We start from the raw sequence: 18,645 nt of genomic DNA, 5'->3' as shown, positions 1-18,645 counted from the left end.
CAATCAGGTCCATGAGAAATTCCACTAAACAAGACCTTCAGAATGTTTAAATGACACTATTCATTGTATTGTAGTGTAACTGACTCTCTTTAATCCTGTAAACTGTGTGAGTAGAATCATCATCCACTGGTAGATTTGCTACATAGTTTTAGCACAGGAACATATTTGAAGACAGTGGCGGCTAAAGAACAGAACAAATTTTGGCACATAAAATTTTTCACATGTGCTTTGGTAGTGCTGGCTAGACTGGGGGCTGGACACATAAGCAAGAGAGCCATAAAGTGAGTCAGACCAACCAACTCAGATATCACATTTAATTCTGTAACAATACTACAGAAAGTTCAATTGGAGCAGGCTTGCTGACCTCACTGGGAAAAGCACTATTTAAGATCAGGTTACCAGATGTTTCAAGAGCATTTAGGCAGCTGCTAGCAGAGGTTACCCTGAGCACTTTAACAGAGAGCATTTACAATCTCATAGCTCAGACAGAAAAGATGATTGTGTTAATTTTCTTCTGTGCCTTGCTGTGGGACGAGACTCAAAGTTGGGGATTCAAGAATGGAGTACTGCATAACTCTATTTGGTTAGGTAAGAAAAAAATTCATTCATGAACACTGGGCTGTGGAAATAACCACAGCTCTTTAAAAAGATATAAAAATGTACCATACATCAATAGGGGGGAAATCTTGCATTGAAATCAATAGGAATTTTACCGGCATAATGACTACATTTTTGCCTAATTTTCTTAATGTTTTCACATTTATTTGCTAACTAAAATCTATCCAGGAATATAATAATTATGTAAGAATGAATGTGTGTATGTATGAATTATGTAAAGTTGAATCTGAAAGCATGTGCTGAAGTAAAAACTATTTGTGTTAAATGACAATTCTTTTAATGAAGGAAAAATATGAGAAGTATAAAAGGAGCCCACTAGCTTTTGCATGAACATAACACAAACACATGGTAGCCTACATGTGAAACTAATGGATGCCAGAGTAATAACTCTCTCCACAAATATAATACTTCCTAAATTTCCAGTAAAAATTTTTGGAAAGTGTATACTGTTTTTGTTATGGTTTGCTAGCATCATTAAGCAGCTGAGGAATAATTGTGAAAGAATGAAGCATGTGAAAATATTGTGACAGCAGTCTCTTATTTTGTATGTGGGTCAAAGGGCTTTTTAAAATTATACATTTTCAAATACAGTGGAAAGAACAGTAATACAAAACACATTAACATAAAGAACATCGAAGCAAATGTGTGCCTGAGATGGCTGATATATGGAGTAATAGTTATACAGTATTTTCTCTTCTACCATACATTATGCATCTGTTAAAATATTTCTAGCTATTTTAATTCCTGTTATTATTAGTGATTGCATAGTGCCAGATTCAAGACCTGAGCCACTTTGCATTCGGTGCCATTCAAACACAAATCTAATCTGCGTCCTAAAAAAGCTTACAAATTAAATGAGAAGTGATGTCTGAAGTATGGGTGGGTGAAGGGAAACGTCTCTCTTTAATGTTTTCTATACAAGTACACTTTTTTAACTACTTACCCTCTTCACCAAGTCCTGAGCATAGCCACGCTTTCTTAGATGTATTTGAGAAATCACAGTGGAGGAGGACTATAGTGGAGGAGAGGGTTGTGTCTTTACGGATCCCCTCCAAGGAGGGTATACTATGCCCAAGGGGCAACAGAGAAAACGTGTGTGAGAAGTAGTCAAGGCTGGCCTTGCTGGTGGACCTAGTAGTGAGGAGGTGACATGATTAGATGCCAGGGTCTACACTGCCGAGTGAAATTGACTTACTTTAAGTCGACTTTCAGCAGCTGATTTTTAGACGTCTCAGCAGCGTGTATATACTACACTGTTTGTGCAGGTCTCCTGCGTTTACACTGAGCACTCTTAATTCGAATTGCAAAGCAGTGCAATATAGGTAGCTATCCCACAGTGCAACTAGCTGCGGTGGCTGTTGGGATGAGTGTCATTGTCCCATGATGCAACGCTGCTTCCCCCTCCCTTCTTCCCCCCACAAACAAACAGGAAAAGTATTTTTGCGCCGTTTTTTTACTCCCCATGCTCGCCATTGCTGCAGAGACATGGCTCAACTCTGCACTATTATTGTGAGCGTTACAAATACATCGCGGCTTACCATCGAGTATTTTCGAAGTAGAGCAAGAAGCTGAAGCACACACAACAGCGATGCCACCAAGGCTGCTCTGCTACAAGCCATCGAGCAGAACAATTCCCGATTGCTGCAGGCTGCAACATTTCATCTGCATTCCGTGGAGCGCCGGTTCTGGTGCAGGGAAACAAGCACAGACTGGTGGGACCGCATCGTTATGCAGCTGTGGGATGATGATCAGTGGCTGCAAAACTTTCGTATGCGAAAGGCAACTTTCCTCGAACTGTGCTCAGAGCGGGCCCCTTCCCCGAAGCACGTGAATACTCGAGACAAGCTCTGACGATGGACAAGAGAGTCGCCATCGCTCCGTGGAAGCTGGCAACCCCAGACTGTTACCGCTCAGTTGGAAATTAATCTGGAGTCGGTAAATCTACAGTGGTCACCGCCGTGATTCAAGTATGCAGGGCCATCAACAGACTTCTTCTACGAAGGATAGTGACTTTGGGAAATGTGCAGGACATCGTGGAGGGGTTTGCCACGACAGGGTTCCGAAACTGTGGGGAGGGGCCATTGATGGGACGCACATCCCTATCTTAGCGCCTGCCCACCTAGCACCCGCGTACATAAACTGCAAGGGGTACTTTTCCATGGTCCTGCAGGGGCTTGTGGATCACAGGGGTCATTTCACCAACATCTATGTGGGCTGATCTGGGAAGGTGTATGACGCGCGCATATTTCATAATTCGGGGCTGTTCTCTAACATGCAGGCGGGCACTTTTTTCCCAGACCAAACAATTCAAATTAGGGGTGTGGAAATGCCCATAGTGATCCTGGGGGATCCTGCTTACCCCTTGCTCCCTTGGCTAATGAAGCCGTACACCGGTCACCTTGACAGTGACAAGGAGTGTTTTAATAAGAGGTTAAGCAGTTGCAAAATGATTTTAGAATGTGCCTTTGGGTGTTTAAAGGGTAGATGGAGGAGTCTGCTCACTAGGCTGGACATGACTGAGAAGAATCTCCCTTCTGTGATATCTGTGTGCTGTGTTTTTCATAATGTGTGTGAAGCGAAGGGTGAGAGGTTCCCCCAGGGTTGGGCTGTGGAGGCAGAAAGACTTGCCACCAATTATGAGCAGCCAGATGCCAGCAATACGCTGAGAGCTAACTGTGGGGCACTTTGCATTAGGGAAGCATTGAAAACCAGGTTCTGCAATGAGATACAGGACTGATTTCTGTTCCTGTATGTTGTTTGCCTTTGCTAAACATCCCCCCACAAAATCAATATCTGTACCCTCCAAATCCTTCCAGAACAAGATATGTTATAATAAAGAAATGTGTTGAAATGATGCTTAACTTTATTTATGAACATTCAAGTTATGGGAGAAAGGGGGGAGTGTTCATTCACTGTCTCAAGGGATAGGGTGATAGCTTACGGGCCAGCTATCAGCGTGGCCGCCGCTGCTTTCTACTCGCCTCAGCTGGGGTGGCCCCACCAGGGTGGAGGCGAGCACATACTTCAGCCTGGCTAGTCTCCTCAGACACCAGCTGGGAGTGGGTGAGGAGCGGGCATCAAAGCCCTTGGTCCAGGAGCATTATGGAGGGGCTGCAGCGTGACTTTGTCCTTCCTCCGCTCCTCCTGAAGCTCCACAAGCCTCCCCAGCATGTCTGCCTAGTCCCACATGATTCGCAGCATCTCCTGCGTGGTAGTGCGATCATGCTCCATCATTTCTCTGCAAGTCTCCCTGTCCATGTCCATATTCTGGGACAAGGTGAGCTCCATGCTCTTTGCTCTGTCTCTGTGGCCGCTGAGGCGTTCATGAGCTCGCAAAACATGTCATCTCTTGGGTTTTTTTTTTCCTCTTTCTAATCTGTGATAGTCTTTCCGCAGCATTTCTTGAGGGTGGGGCCGAGGCTGAGGTGTCTACAGAATGAAAAAAAACCCAACAAGGTAGCCACTGTTAGCATAGTGAAGAAAATGAAACAACTACAACAATGTAGACAATAATCCCCATGCAGTGCACAGGGCAAACACAGAGCCTCATTTCATTCCAGACATCCCAGAAGGGTCTGTTCGCTGTGCCCTTACTGAGAGGATCTGAGGACAGCGTGGTGGTGGGGAGTCTCTGCTGGTATTTTAAACCCTTACAGAGAGGAACTGTGGAGAGCATGGGTGTGGGGGAAGTCTCTGCTTAAAACAAAGTTTTTCTGGATGCAGTGGGGTACCAGCAGTGTTCCGCCATGATGCAGGCTCCCTTGATTGCAGCAAAATATCCTACCGTGGAGGGAGGAACAAGGCAGCCCTCCCCTGAAAACTTTTGCGAAGGATAACAGATTACATACATGAAAGTTTCCATGAGATATCAACTAATGACAAGCGTAGCATTTCTCATCATATAAATAAACTGTTCCCTGGGTAACCGCCCAGTACAGTCACCAAAATGCCTGAAATCCCCTTCATGCCCCCACATGCAATGTAAAAGGACAGAACTACTAAGAAGAAAAAATACTCACCAGATGTGCCTTCCACGGAATCATTAGTGCTGTCCTATGCTGCAGGACTGCTCTGGGGTCAGGAATATGTCCTGACTTTCAGGGAGAACAGACAGCACGCTGTCATGTACCCTGCTCTCCTCAGCCTCCTCCTCCTCCTCATCCACGGAGTCCTCATCATCATGGACTGTGATCTAGCGGAGGTATCGATGCTGCGGGGCGGTACTGTGGTGGGATCACCACCGAGAATTGCATGCACCTCATCATAGAAGCGGCATGTTTTGGGCAAGGAACCAGAATGGCTGTTAGCTTCCCTGGCTTTCTGATATGACTGATGCAGCTCCTTGATCTTCATGCGGAACTGCTGAGCATCCCTCTTGTGTCCCTTCTCCAGCGTGTTCTGGGATATCTTCCCATAAATGTCCAGATTCCTTTTGCTGGTTCTGAGTTGAGCCAGAATGGACTCCTCACCCCACAGCCTGATGAGATTTAAGACCTCTAGTCGATTCCATGCTGGAGCTTGTTTGGGCTTTGCAGTAGCCATGCGGAGTACAGTGACAAAGCTCTCTCCACACTGGCTGCACAGGAAATGAAAATTCAAATCCTGAGGGGACGGGACATTTCCTGGTAGTGTGACCACAGAGCAGCACAGCACAACTGTCCAGAGCAGTCAAAACAGGGCATTGTGGGATACCTCCCAGAGGCCAATAAATTTGATTTAAGTGAAGTTGTGTCTACACTGACACTAAAACAAATTAACAAATTTGACTTAGGCACTACGCCACTTGCAGAGGTGGTCTTATTAAGTCGATTTTCGAGGCAACTTAATTCGAATTAACAGTGGTGCCAGTGTAGATGAAGGTATACGTAGGTCGACATAAGTGACTTTACGTCGACCTACGTTGCCAGTATAGACCAGGCCTCAGAGAGCTGTGAAGGGACTTGAGGGTGAGGACAAAAAGCTTGGATTTGATAGGGTGGATCTAATAGACAAATGATGTGGTAAGAGCAATAGGCAAGGAGACTCTTTGGGTCAGGGTCTGTCATTTATCATATGTTTGTACAGCATCTAGCACAATGGGGCCCAACTTTGTTGTGATCTTTACATGCTTTCACAATATAAATGTTAAGTAATGATAATAATCATCTCAGCAGCCGTATTTAGTATGGATTGAGTGGAAATAGTGTGCTCTATTCACCTGTAAAAAATGTCCTACTTTTGCTTCACCTCTCTTTAAAAGAAAGAAGCAGAGTGTTAACTGGACTGAATAATGGCAACATGGATTACTACTCTTCCCATTATTAAACCAACGTACTGGTGTCAGCATCACTTGCAATAAAAGGATTTATAATGAAAGTGAAGATGAATGAAAGTCAATGAATCATTCATTTACCAAAAAAGGAAAATCCATGGAATGCCTCACACTATAACTTTCAAATATTTTTCCCTGATGGGCTGATTTCACACTTCCAGAACACAGCACTGAACTGAGGGTTTCCACCTTTTCCCTAAAGTCTAATTATTGCAACAAAAATATTGCTATTGGTAACCAAAACGTAATGCAGTGAACTGAATTACAAACGAAGAGAAATTTGGCAAAGTTACAACACACATTTGTGTACAATCATCATAAAAATATGTTTCAACTGTAATGTGGACCATAAGTAATCATATTCCCGGCACATATTGAGTGTATTGAAACAACACAGTGATAATTTAATGAGGCCATAACATATACAGGAAAGAAAGAAACCAATCCTACTGGGATAAATTGAAGCATCTCTAAAACAGGGCATAGTCACACTTGAACTTTCTTTTGCTTCCCCTCTTCTGGCAAAGCACTATCCAAAACAGAATGAGAACTTTTTTTCCAGCAAAATAATGCATTATAGCAATGACACAGAACTATCAGGTCTTGATTTCAGGACAGACTAGAAATAGACATTCCGTTCATCTTATTTCTATGCTACCCAATGTATTGTGTTCAGATTCACTAAATATGGATACTTAGTCAGCTGAATATATTCACTTTATACTAACATTTTATTTATTTGACTGGAGTTCCACTGCACATTCTGGCATGTTCCAAAAGCTGTTGTTGTAAAACTAATAAAAATATCAGAGTAACTAGGCACAAACATTTTATTGTGTTATACAGTGCTGAATTTTGAACAGGGGGAAAATACTTTCTTCTAATCACCTTGAGATAATGGGAGCAGAAAATAAACTAGAGAAGTATATTTATTTCATTTTAAAGTAAGTTCATCATGAGCAAGTTGATTCAACCCAAGGAAAAAAGGAACAAGTAAATACTAAATCTCAGCAAGCACTAAGGTAGTTGATCCTTTTGCTTGTTATGTTTACAAGGAAATGTGTAAATAGAGAACATATTTTTTAGTAATGGTGAGTCACTCAGCCCAGCAGAAATTGTTTACAAATGATTTAAAGAGTGCAATTAAAATAAATTCCTAGGGCAAGGATCAGTAGGCTGAAAACTATGGAGATTAGACATTAGGTAAATTTGTGAAACTGACAAACAGAATAAATTATGAAGGCCAAGTGAACTGGTAAGTTTTGGCATTAGAGGGAATATGTGTAGCGAGGGGTTCTGCAAAACTCAAATGATAAATCTGAAACACCAAGGCCCTGATTTTGAGCTGCTCCAGTCCTGTAGCACACACTGGGACTTCATGTCACCCTTGTACCTCAAGGATTCTAGGGTTACTGACCAGAGCCTCACAGTGCTATTATCGTCTTTTTGTTATACGTTATCAGCATACATAAATTAGAATAGCCCTGAGGCTGCTCTAATGTAGACTGGGGACTGGTCATCTTGTGCTAACTGAAGGATTTAGAAATCAGTCACCTTTTTCCCAACATCCCAAACTTGGGTCCTGCTCTGAGCACAGCTCATGAGACACAAAGATTGAAGCCTGTGATTTTTAGATTCATTTGTGAGCTTCCTTGTGAGACATGGTGACTGATTACCCCATTTCCCAGATTGTCACATGAAAGTACTATAATGTTAAATTATGCATCTCTTTACTGTATCAATCAGATTTTCAATCCATACATAACTATATTAAATGCACTTAATGACTGGTGAAAGAAAGTGCCTGGATATATAGGTTAAAATATGATGGATGGCATTTATGTCAGGTCTCAAAAACTATTTCCTACAAAAAGGATCTTGACTGAAAAAGAGATTGGTGAATATATTTTAAATGGAGAATACATGCTATACTGTAATAGCTGCTTAGCTAGCATATGTTATGATCTATTAGGTTTTAGCATTGGAAGCACCCCAACTCCATAAAATATATACTAGCCGTGTCTACACCAGGAAGAATTTTGAGTACATTTGTATAAGCAGCCCACCGTCTGCTGAGGCTGTTTTCAGCAACATGTATTCTAACACTGTTGGAAGCAAGTCTATTTAACATGAGTCCAAAAACTGTATTGGCAGCCATCAGGCTGTCTACACCACTGTGAAGCACAGATCAATGGGAGGAAAACTTTCAAAAATTTCCCTAATGTAGACAAAGCCACTGAATCTAAGTACTCTTTCAAAAGAGGGGTTATTTTTCCTGTGGTGCTGTGTTACTATTGTGTAAAATGACTTTATATTTGCCAATTTTGGGGTTATGTTGACTAGTGGTGGCCATGTAGCATGATGTACAGTAGTTTCTGTCAGATTTCAAGTAGGGTAAAGTTTCCCATTGAAATCCATAGGAGTTCTGCATGCAGATCGGCTGCATAATTGGACCTCTCAACAGCAGTAATGGTAGAAATATTGCAGTGTTGTTATAAAACAGATGTAAGCAAATCTGTATATAACAAAAACATTAGCTAACAGCTGATCCGGTTCTGTGGCTAGTGTGTGATACAAGCTCAAATATGTGTGTCACATCACTATTCCCTTTAATTTTCTGCACCTTCCCTATTCAAATACTCTGATATCATTTCTCTAGACCTTCTCTAGACTGCTTGAATGGGATATCCCAGACTCATTGTTTCTGACAAGAGTTCATCATTGCTGGAACTGCTGCTTTCTAAGTAGTAGTTCTAGGAATCATTTCAAAAGTATGTTGACTCACTGTCGTTCAAAAATTCCCCCTCCTGCAGGACTCTAAAATACGCCAGTGTTGGGAGGACACACATTTTCCTGAAGCTTTCTAAATAACATAAAGTTCCAGTTTATGTTTTCACCTGGGCAACAGCCCAAGCTGCAGTTCCCAATAAACTGTTGGCAGCAATGAGATCTGATATCATACAGTAGGGAAGGCCAGTTGGGATCCTATATTCTGCACTCCTAAGAAATATGGAAAATCTTAATTGCTTTGATCCCACAGAGCGAGCAGCTGGAGTGTACCACAGGGAGGCAAGGGCTGGAAAATATCAGCTCACCTATGCCGAAGCTAAAGCAGTGTGTGAATATGAAGGAGGACAACTAGCCACATACCAGCAGCTGGAGGCAGCAAGAAAAATAGGTATGAAAAAAATGTGCATTTGAATGTGTAGTCATTTGTCAATGTTGTCAACACTTGTGTTATTGCAAGTGTCATGAATTTCGGGTGGCTCTTGCAATCCTGTGAGAAAACAAAGGCAGCTCAGGATTTTTGCTTGTATGCAGTTTCCCCCGTTGATTGCTAGACGCTGCTATGCGACTTGTACTGCAGATAGTTGTAGCAGCTGCTTGCAGTGCTAGATTGACTCTCTGTGCTGTAAGTGGGAGAACAGAGCCCTACAGTGAGTACAGCACAATGGAGCAGGCCATTCTTTGAGCTTGGCAGCAGCAGTCTCACCCCCAATCTCCTCAACATCACATAATATGAAGGGGGTGCTATTGGACAGAGGCGCTTAGGCATTGCTCTTCACTGCATTTTCTTAGACCAGTGCCCCAGGAACTTCTTCTGGAATGTCCCAAATTTTGATTGAATCAATTGAAACACTTGTTTTTTAAAGTGTGTATCCAAGACATGTTGCTAAATTTGCTCCATGTGTACTGAGAGCAAACTGTCCAGCAGAGAGAGAGTGTTCAATGAGATGACAAGCATTTGGAATGAAGAGTTGTAGGAGCGCAGACCCTATCGAAGCTGCTATCTTGCTCCAAGTGCATGTTAAAACATTTGTTCAGTGTGTCATGATCAACTCATTGAGAATGTTAAGTTGTGGGGGAAAAGCCTCCATTCTGAGGACTATGCAAGCATCACTGCTGAATCAAAAGTTGGCAGTAACACCAGCAAACATTAATAATAGTGTGTATTTTGTTGTTTCTGACTATTTCAACACCTGAAAACCATCACAAAAGAAGTGTTCCGGTTTTTTACTTTGAAAATATGGTCAGCTTATTAAAGAGCTGTTTTGTACAAAGCAGTGAATAACTTTGAATTTTTTATTACTGGTTTTAAACTCTCAGCCATAATGTTGTATTAACAGATTGTTTTTAATTCAATAAGCATTTCTGTTTTCTTAGCTTATCCTATATATACATTTTTTTATCCACCCTAAAGAGCCCAATCCTGATTCACCCTTATTCACATAAGTAGTGACTGAATGAGGTTGTAGGATTAGGCACTAAAAAGGAAACAAAGAAATTAATGTACTATATTACATGATTAATCTGACATCTAATTTGAATGCAAAGGTTGGTACTGTATTTAATCTCTCTAAGGCTGTGAGCTTTACAGTCCATCTGCAGCTGATTTTTATTTTTCATTGAGAAAAAAATTTATTTTAGAGGACAAGAAGTGGTTTTATACTCTGCATTCAAAATTCTCCATGCAGAATACAGCAATTGCCTCAGTACCATGATGTGATTTGCATTAATCTAATTATGCATAAACTAGATTTTGGCAATGAGAAAAAAATGTTGTTAGTCTGAATGAGGCAATAATTTTTATAATGTTTCTTGCTTAGAGTGAATTTATAGAACAGCCATAATCCTTTCTTTGTGTCACAGGTTTCCATGTGTGTGCTGCTGGCTGGATGGCTAAGGGCAGAGTTGGTTATCCCATAGTGAAAGCTGGATCCAGCTGTGGTTTCGGAAAGATTGGCATTGTTGATTATGGAATTCGCCTCAACAGAAGTGAGAGATGGGATGCCTATTGCTACAACCCTCATGGTATGTCTAAAAAGAATCCAATATTGCTTAATTAAATGCCTTTTTTTTTACTAATTAAAATAGATTTTTAAGGTTAATAACAGACTGAATGCTAGGTAGTGAATCAGTAATGCGGCTAATGTTTCTAATGCAAGGTGGTCAAAATTTTCCAACTTGGGCGTGTACATTTACGTGCCTAAATTTATGATGAGGCCATTGGTGTTTAGCAGCTACTTTTATTTAGGTGCCCAACGTTAGGCACCTAAATTTGAATATTTTGGTCTGTGTGTTTATGTTAAAGGGAAAATGTTAAAGGGTTAATGTTAAAGGGAAAATTAAAAATCATATGTTGTGAACCAACATTTTGTCTATCTTACTAGGTAACAGATCATTTAACATTCTTTTAATGTTAAAAATCTCAATTATAATTAATTAATTATCCTGTTTTCCTTTTACATTTCTCTCAGCTTCTACAAACTAAGATCAATTCAATCAGTTTCATTTTGTGGTTCTCAGTATTTGGGTTGCACACACTGCAGCAGAATATTTATTTGTTGTAAAACAACAATTTCCAGGGGAGTACTAAAAAAAAAAAAAATCCAGAGAAAAATTTCTATTTGTTTTCTCTTTGTAAAAGCTTGTTTCTTCTACAATTTGGCCCAAATTTGAGTTGTGATTATTCCTTTAATAGGCATCCCCTTTAATCATCTGACACTTGGAAGGAAGCTTAGCTATAATTTAAAGCAGACGAAAAATAAGGATGTGCAATTTGATTTACGTGTAAAGATTTTAAGAATGTGTATATATGATTAACATATGAATGGATGCCCAGCAGTACTGTGACAAGGTGCAGGGACAATATCTGTTCCCTAGCAAACAAAAGGTTAACTTCAGTGGACCTGATTTACACCAGCTGAGTTTCTGGCCCAAGGATTTTAAGGCCAGGAGGGACCCTTCTGATCATCTAGTGTCTGACCTCCTAATTAACACAAATCATAGAATTGGGTTTGAAGTCGAAACTAGGGAGTTTCTGTTTGGTGATCTTAGTCTTTTGTTATAGACTAAGGAGGAAAATATGTCTTGGAGGAAAATATGTCTCTGACTGCAACTGCTTTTTTCCTGCTTATCAGTTCTCAAATATCTACACAGAGAAACATACAAAGAGATGAAACATCATTAAATGCAAACATTTTCCAGATATTTTACAGATAGAAAATGTAGAACTTATTCCTGTTCCAATTAATGGGAGCAGAAACATATAAAACCAAGTAAGTGCTAAGTCTGGGATTGAAATATTTGACCTATCCAACAATAGTTACTATATAAATCCACATGATTAAATGAGTAATAATGCCAGTTGGATGTTCAGCACATGAAGAAACTACCCAGAAATGACTCCCAAGGCTTGCCCTGGTACCAACAGTATAATGAAGCAGGAAGGAAAGTAGAGGGAAGAGACAAAAAGTAGGCACCAACAAGGAAAATTGTGTTCTTTTTCTCTTTCATACCACTCCAAATGGCCTATCTTGTGTTACTTAGCCAGCATTTTGGGTTAACAGAGATGTATATACAGCTGTGCATATTTTATTTGTATACACTGTGATTCTAGTTTGTTTATGTTAGCTCAGCAGTCATCAACCAAATTGTTGGGATGGGAGACACTTAAGATGTTCAACACATAAAGGGAGTGTGAGAGACTACGACACTCACTACATTTAAACTGTCAGCCTTTCTTTCTCATTTGTCAGCTCTCTCAATGCCAGTTAGATGTTTTCCAAATGCATTATTTGGGCGGTGGACAGCATAATTAACCAAAGCTGTTTACTCTCAGAGGTTGATTTGTTCCATCCCATTGTGAATAAATTTCTTAATACTTGATGGAGAATATTGTTCAGATTTGAGAAAAGTTGCCTGTCTTCAGGGGGAAAGGGCAGCATACTGAGGAGACAACACTAAACCTTCTGAGATGTTGAGAGTCCTCAACTCCCACTGAAGCTAATGGGTATGTGTGCTCAGCATCTTGAATGTTAAAGGCCAAAGGAAGGGGGAATAGAACACAACAACAAAAAAGCAGTCTAACTGAATGAGGGCTAGAGTTTATAGACATTTTTGGCTGGGGAGCATTTTAAGGAGGGACTTGAAGGAAGAGAGAGACCAAGTTGGAAATAGGGTGATTTATAAGCACATTCGTGAGGCCTATAGATGGACTTAGCTTGAAATCCCAATTTTCTTTATACAGAGCTCCTAGTATCTGATCCAAAGCCAACTGAAGTCAATAAGAGCAGTTCCATTGACTTCAGTGGGTTTTGGATTAGACCCCTAGTTGCCAACATATCAACTCCCTATATACTATATATTCCATAGGTGTGCAACCATGGGTACTAGTTCAGAATGATGGGGTTATAGAATATATGAACAGCACTCAAGAGTCTTACTGCTGTTATACTGGGTTGATTCTGTACTATATTCAGTAAGAAGAACTAACAGACAAAAAGGCCTGAAACACATTTGAAGTCTATTTTTATTTTTCTCTTAGCAAAAGAATGTGGTGGAATCTTCACAGATGCAAAGCACACCTTTAAATCACCAGGCTACCCAAACGAGTATGAAAATGAACAAATATGCTATTGGCACATTAGACTGAAGTATGGACAACGGATTCACCTACAGTTCCTGGATTTTGATGTTGAAGATGACACTGCTTGCATGGCTGATTTCTTAGAAGTCTATGATAGCTATGATGATGTCACTGGCTTTGTGGGCAGGTAAAAATAATTTCCACATATTTTTACATATATTTAAAGCAATATAGTTAAAATGTTCAAGTTATAATATTTCATTGACAGCACACTCAGAAAAAGACCACATTTACCACATTGCATCTACAAGGATGCTCCCCACATCACTCCTGCATCTCATATGTTCTTGAATATATGCGATGATGTTGCCTAAACCATCTCCTCTGGCAATCTTCTTCGTTACTAATAAAGACAACATGCAAAGATTTTTTAAAAATTAGGGTTTTGCTCTTTATTGCTTCCTTATCTGATATAAAGAAAGCCAGTAAGATTTTCTCAACACCTTTGGATTGTTACCTTCAAAATACAAGTATGGTCATCCATCCAGAGCTTTGATAAAAGCGCTCTTGGAAATCTCAGAGCACAATTAGTGAGTCATTAGCAAAGATACACTTAACCCAAAATATTATTCTTTATTGAAGTGAAATAAATATTAACAATAACAAAACAAAAATGACCCAATAACCCAAGGAGTTTTAAACAATCTGACTAAAAATTGCTTTCCTGCTTACTTGCTCAATTTTTTACTCTCTTTACTCTAGTGATGTCATAATTTCACTGGTTCTCCAGCAACCACAATTTTCCAGATTAGAACATCTGAATTTCTAATGTAAAAAAAAAACAGAGAAAAAATAATCCCCCTCAAAATTCTCACTGCTTTTCATGCTCCTTTGTACATCATCCACAAACAAAGAGAAGACACTATCTCTTTTTTTCTCCCCTTGACAGGTCCCCTTTAATAATTTTCCTGATGTCTAGCCTAAGTTTGTCCTCCTACAGCTTCAGTCATTGTTCCTTATGAAAATGAATAGCTCTTTGCCTTCTTTTATTTCATTTACTTTCTTCAATTATTGCAAATTTTGCTTCCTGCAACCTCTTTCTTCCTTCTTCCCTACTCTCATTTATGAAATAGTGTAAATAAAAGTACTTAAACCAATGACCTTATTGTATTTTAGAATAGACCCCAAAGAACAACTTAGAACAATGAGTTATAGCACAAAGGGGGAATCTGAAACCTAATATCCATCCTTATCTGTTAAGATATCAATGTGTCATGTATGTTAATGCATGTTTGTTCATTGACATTTAGTCATGAAGCATTACAATCTTTTTTCAGGTACTGTGGAGATGAACTACCAGAGGATATCATTAGCACAGGTAATATTAGATATACTGTTCATGGAAAAAAATATCAAGCTACTAGGCCAGGGGACCAGATATTTGAAACTGGCTAATATGTCATAAGCCACAACGCAAAGCTTCTAGCATATACTTTAGTCAATACGTTTGCTTAAAAATAAGTGTAAAGGAAGAGACATTCTGGAAAAGTCTAGTTAGACAAAGAAATTGGGGACCAATCCTGTAGTTTGCTTACTCAGGCAAAACTCCCATTTACATCAAAGTGACTTCACTGATTTGGGAGTTTCATAGCATGTCTGTAATCAGTGGCCTACTCCTACAAGCCCTCCCCACATATGTGAAATGTAGTCAGCAAGTATTCCCATTAGTCAGGAGAAAGGATTGCAAGATCAGGCCCTAGACTCATATTAGAGAGAATATGTCTGAAAAGGAGCCTCTGGTATTGGGTAACACATTGTATCTTTGGGTATTAATTTTCAAATTGACTGTTTGAAAACTGAGTAAAGTCATTTGTTTATGAGTTTATAAATAGCCACTATTAATCTCCTTTATGAATAAAATAGTATGTCACAGATCTTTAGGTGAATACAATTGAACAATAATGTAGTTTTTCCCCTTCTTAAATGGATGAGAAAGATACTTGGAGAAACAAATTACAAGAGACAGAAATTCAGTAGCATGAGCAAATAGAAAAAGAACATGGAATGAATAAGAACCAGAGGAGAAATTAAAAAGCAGCCAGAGAAACAGAATTTGAGAGAGAGAATAAGAGACAACACAATGCCTGAGCCGGGCCAGATTGTCCCTCCCTTGTTCATGTTGAGTACTACCTTACTCCACACATAGTTCTAAAGATTTCAGTGGAACTGCTTGATATGAGCAAACATGGCAAAATCTGGACCTTAGTATCTGAAAAATATTTACTGTGCTCTTGTGATTAAGGCACAAGACAAAGGGAGAAGAGACCTAGAAGTTCTTTCTAGCTCTAATCCATTTTGTCTGTGTAATCTTGGATCTGGGTTTAGGTCTGACTGAGCCTTGCCTCTCTCTCTGCTTTGCACACCTGAGCAGGAGCTGGGCATAATGCAAATCCTTGCATTTAGGGTGTGCTAAGAGTCCACAGGTCTAGTGTCACTATCAGTACTAACCACTGGAAAAGGAGAAGGAAGGCTGCACTATCATGTCTCTGCCCCCTCCACATTGGTCAGGCAGAGTGACACAGATGGAAGGGTAGTTCAGCAACTTCACCCCTCCTCTGCTCCCCAGAGTTTCCGGAAGCATTAGCCCAGATCCTCAAAGATATTTAGGTACCTAATTCCCATCAAGGTGCCTATTTATCATATCTAATTGAAGGGTGCCCCTTGCTTACATTAAACTAGCTCTGCCCAAAGTAAGCAATGCTGATCCAACTCCTAAAGATCTTACTCAGTATTTACTTAAGCAAAACTCTTATTGATATTGGTGGGTGAATCTTGAGCTCCTTACTTAGTTTTCAATGAGATACACAAATATCGATTTCAATGTTGTCTGAATAAGAAGTGAAATGAGGATTTTAGGATTTAAGATTTGGGGGGAGAATATTTCAGTAGCTCTTGGGGAGGAGGGAGTGAAGAGAAACATTCCAAACAGCATGTTTCATTCAATAGCAAAGAAGTAACTTTTCCCCTCTTGTCCTAGGAAATCTCATGACTCTGAAGTTTTTGTCAGATGCCTCAGTGACAGCAGGTGGTTTTCAAATTAAATACATTGCAATAGATCCACCTTCAAAACATAATGATGAAAAGAATGCAACTTCCCAAGGAAACACAAACTTCTTGCCTGGAAAATTTGGCATTATGTGAACAAACAGATCAACATCAGAGAAAATGCAGTTGGAATGTACAGTTATTAAATACAAATTCCACTTCAGAACACCTGTTTTGTCCAATAAGTTATAGCTACTATACTATACTTGATATAGCAGCAGCCACAGTCACTTTTCACCTTATCCTTCTGACTTTTTAAATGTCTGCTTTATGTAACTTATCTGAATAAAGAATATTGGGAAGTAAATTAGAAAACTGTACTTAAATGATAGACAATTATTTTCTAGATCACAAGGAGGTAGTAAGAACATAAAAACGGATATACTGGGTGAGACCAATGGTCCATCTAACTGAGTATCCTGTCTTCCAACAGTGGCCAATCCCAGGTGCTTTAGCAGAATGAACAGAACAGGCAATCATCAAGTGATCTACCCCCTGCCATCCATTCCCAGCTTCTGGCAAGAGGTTTAGGGACACCTGGAGTATGGGGTTGCATCACTGATCATCTTGGCTAATAGTCATTGATGGACCTATCCTCCATGAACTTATCTGAACTAAACTGAAGGATTCACTGTTACCATATACTTCCCAGCTAATCGTTTTGCTACACAATCCACTCTTTTTTCTCACCTCTTGCACCATTTCATCTGAAATTTTGGGGGCCTGATATTTCAATCCTCCTTCCCTCACTTTCCTTCATTCCTATATGTTTACTGATATCGAAATTCTCCTTTCCCTATTCGTGCTTCCTGCCTTGCTGTTCTCTTTCTCTATTTTTAAACTAGCTTGCAAAGCCTTTAGAGTAAGTCTTGCCTCATGATAGGTTACTTCAAAGTGCAAATTCATCTTGAGAGCTGGCCTGTGATATATCCCTGACAAACCCATATGGGCTTCAAGAACCAGAAGGTACTGAAGCAGCATGAGAAATACTGTATTGTCCTTTTGATTTTATTGTGTTCTGAATCATAAATTATTTAACAGATTTGTACGGAGTTCATGTCCTCCTTACCCAGTGCAGAGCTATTCAGGCCTTTTCTATTCTCAAACCACACTTATTAAAAGACAAAAAGATGCCAGATTATCTGATAATGGGAAAACTGGGAAACTGAAGCACCAAAAGAAACTGTCCATCAACAAACCCTTTTTCAACCTGTCAACAGGCTTCATCTTGTTCACACTACTTTTAAGAAGACTGCATTTTGCTGAACTGATGTCCACTCTTGATATCTGTTTATCCATTCTTGATATCTGTTTATATCTGTCTGTTAAGCCCCTGATCCCAAGATATCATTAAATCTACCTCTGTTTTAATCATGTTCACAGTTTCCAATCTGTGCTGTTTATTTTTTCTAATACTTTTTAGGTATTTTTTATTGACTTTTGTGTTAATAATGTGGAACATCTGAGTCATTGGGGGGGTGTGTGTGTGTGTGTGTGTGTGTGTGTGTGTGTGTGTGTGTGTGTGTGTGTGTGTGTGTGTGTGTGTGTGTGTGTGTGTGTGTGTGTGTGTGTGTGTGTGTGTGTGTGTGTGTGTGAAATCAGAAATTTGTCCGATCCAGTGCCCATTGAAGTCATCTAGAGTCTTTCTATTGGAAAAGTATTTTGTTCCTTGGAAACGTTCCCAGCAAGAATGGGAGAGCTTTAGGTTTAAACAATTCTCTCGCCAAACAATTTTCAACACTATAGCATTAACAATTTCTGGTACTTTCAATGTACTTAAGTTTGGGGATTTCATTGGTTTTAACTTTAATATAGAAACTAAAAACATACTATAGATAAAGAAGAGTAGCGACAGCATGCAGTGGGATTCACCAGAAAGGACCACTTTCATTTCCAACATGTGACAGCTCTGTTTCTTAACTATTCCAAAACCACTGTATGTTGGCAGCCATTACAAAATCCAGTTATCCTTTAGTTTTGCGATCCAAAAATGTTCCCTTTCCAGCTGCTGAAATGTCTATAACACGAGTAGCTCCTTTCCTTTGGGAATCTGGACTCTCCAAAGTATGTATAGTGGTATTAACTGTGTAATTAAGATAAGATATATTAAATCCAAGTGGCCTTTTCCCATAACCATCACTCCTCAAAAGTTATGTAAGTTTCTGATTCTTATTTACTGTAGGTTCCTTCATCTCTACATCCCACATCATTCCTTTGTCATTCTCAGACATGCACCTATATG

At 39.7% G+C, this 18,645-nt stretch overlaps 1 protein-coding gene across 1 annotated transcript; it reads left to right on the top strand.

The window, feature by feature from the left end:
* The first annotated feature begins 494 nt into the window (after positions 1–494).
* On the top strand, positions 495–16,698 carry TNFAIP6 (TNF alpha induced protein 6). Its single transcript, XM_067549891.1, has 6 exons — positions 495–588; positions 8,970–9,107; positions 10,580–10,741; positions 13,257–13,485; positions 14,636–14,676; positions 16,336–16,698. Exons 1-6 carry the CDS (start codon positions 495–497, stop codon positions 16,497–16,499), a joined length of 828 nt encoding a protein of 275 aa, XP_067405992.1. The 3' UTR covers positions 16,500–16,698.
* The last annotated feature ends 1,947 nt before the right edge of the window (positions 16,699–18,645 follow it).

This window comes from Emydura macquarii, unplaced genomic scaffold, assembly GCF_026122565.2.
Source record: "Emydura macquarii macquarii isolate MOO-44397 ecotype Brisbane River unplaced genomic scaffold, CSIRO-AGI_Emac_v2 contig_1253, whole genome shotgun sequence".
Classification (NCBI taxonomy): Eukaryota; Metazoa; Chordata; order Testudines; family Chelidae; genus Emydura; species Emydura macquarii.
This window is presented reverse-complemented; position numbering and strand designations above follow the sequence as displayed.

Coding starts and splice junctions, on each gene's coding strand:
- TNFAIP6 (XM_067549891.1), top strand. CDS start 495: ATGATTGTGTTAATTTTCTTCTGTGCCTTGCTGTGGGACGAGACTCAA. Junction 9,108..10,579: donor GGAGGCAGCAAGAAAAATAG/GTATGAAAAAAA, acceptor TTTGTGTCACAG/GTTTCCATGTGTGTGCTGCT. Junction 14,677..16,335: donor AGAGGATATCATTAGCACAG/GTAATATTAGAT, acceptor CTCTTGTCCTAG/GAAATCTCATGACTCTGAAG.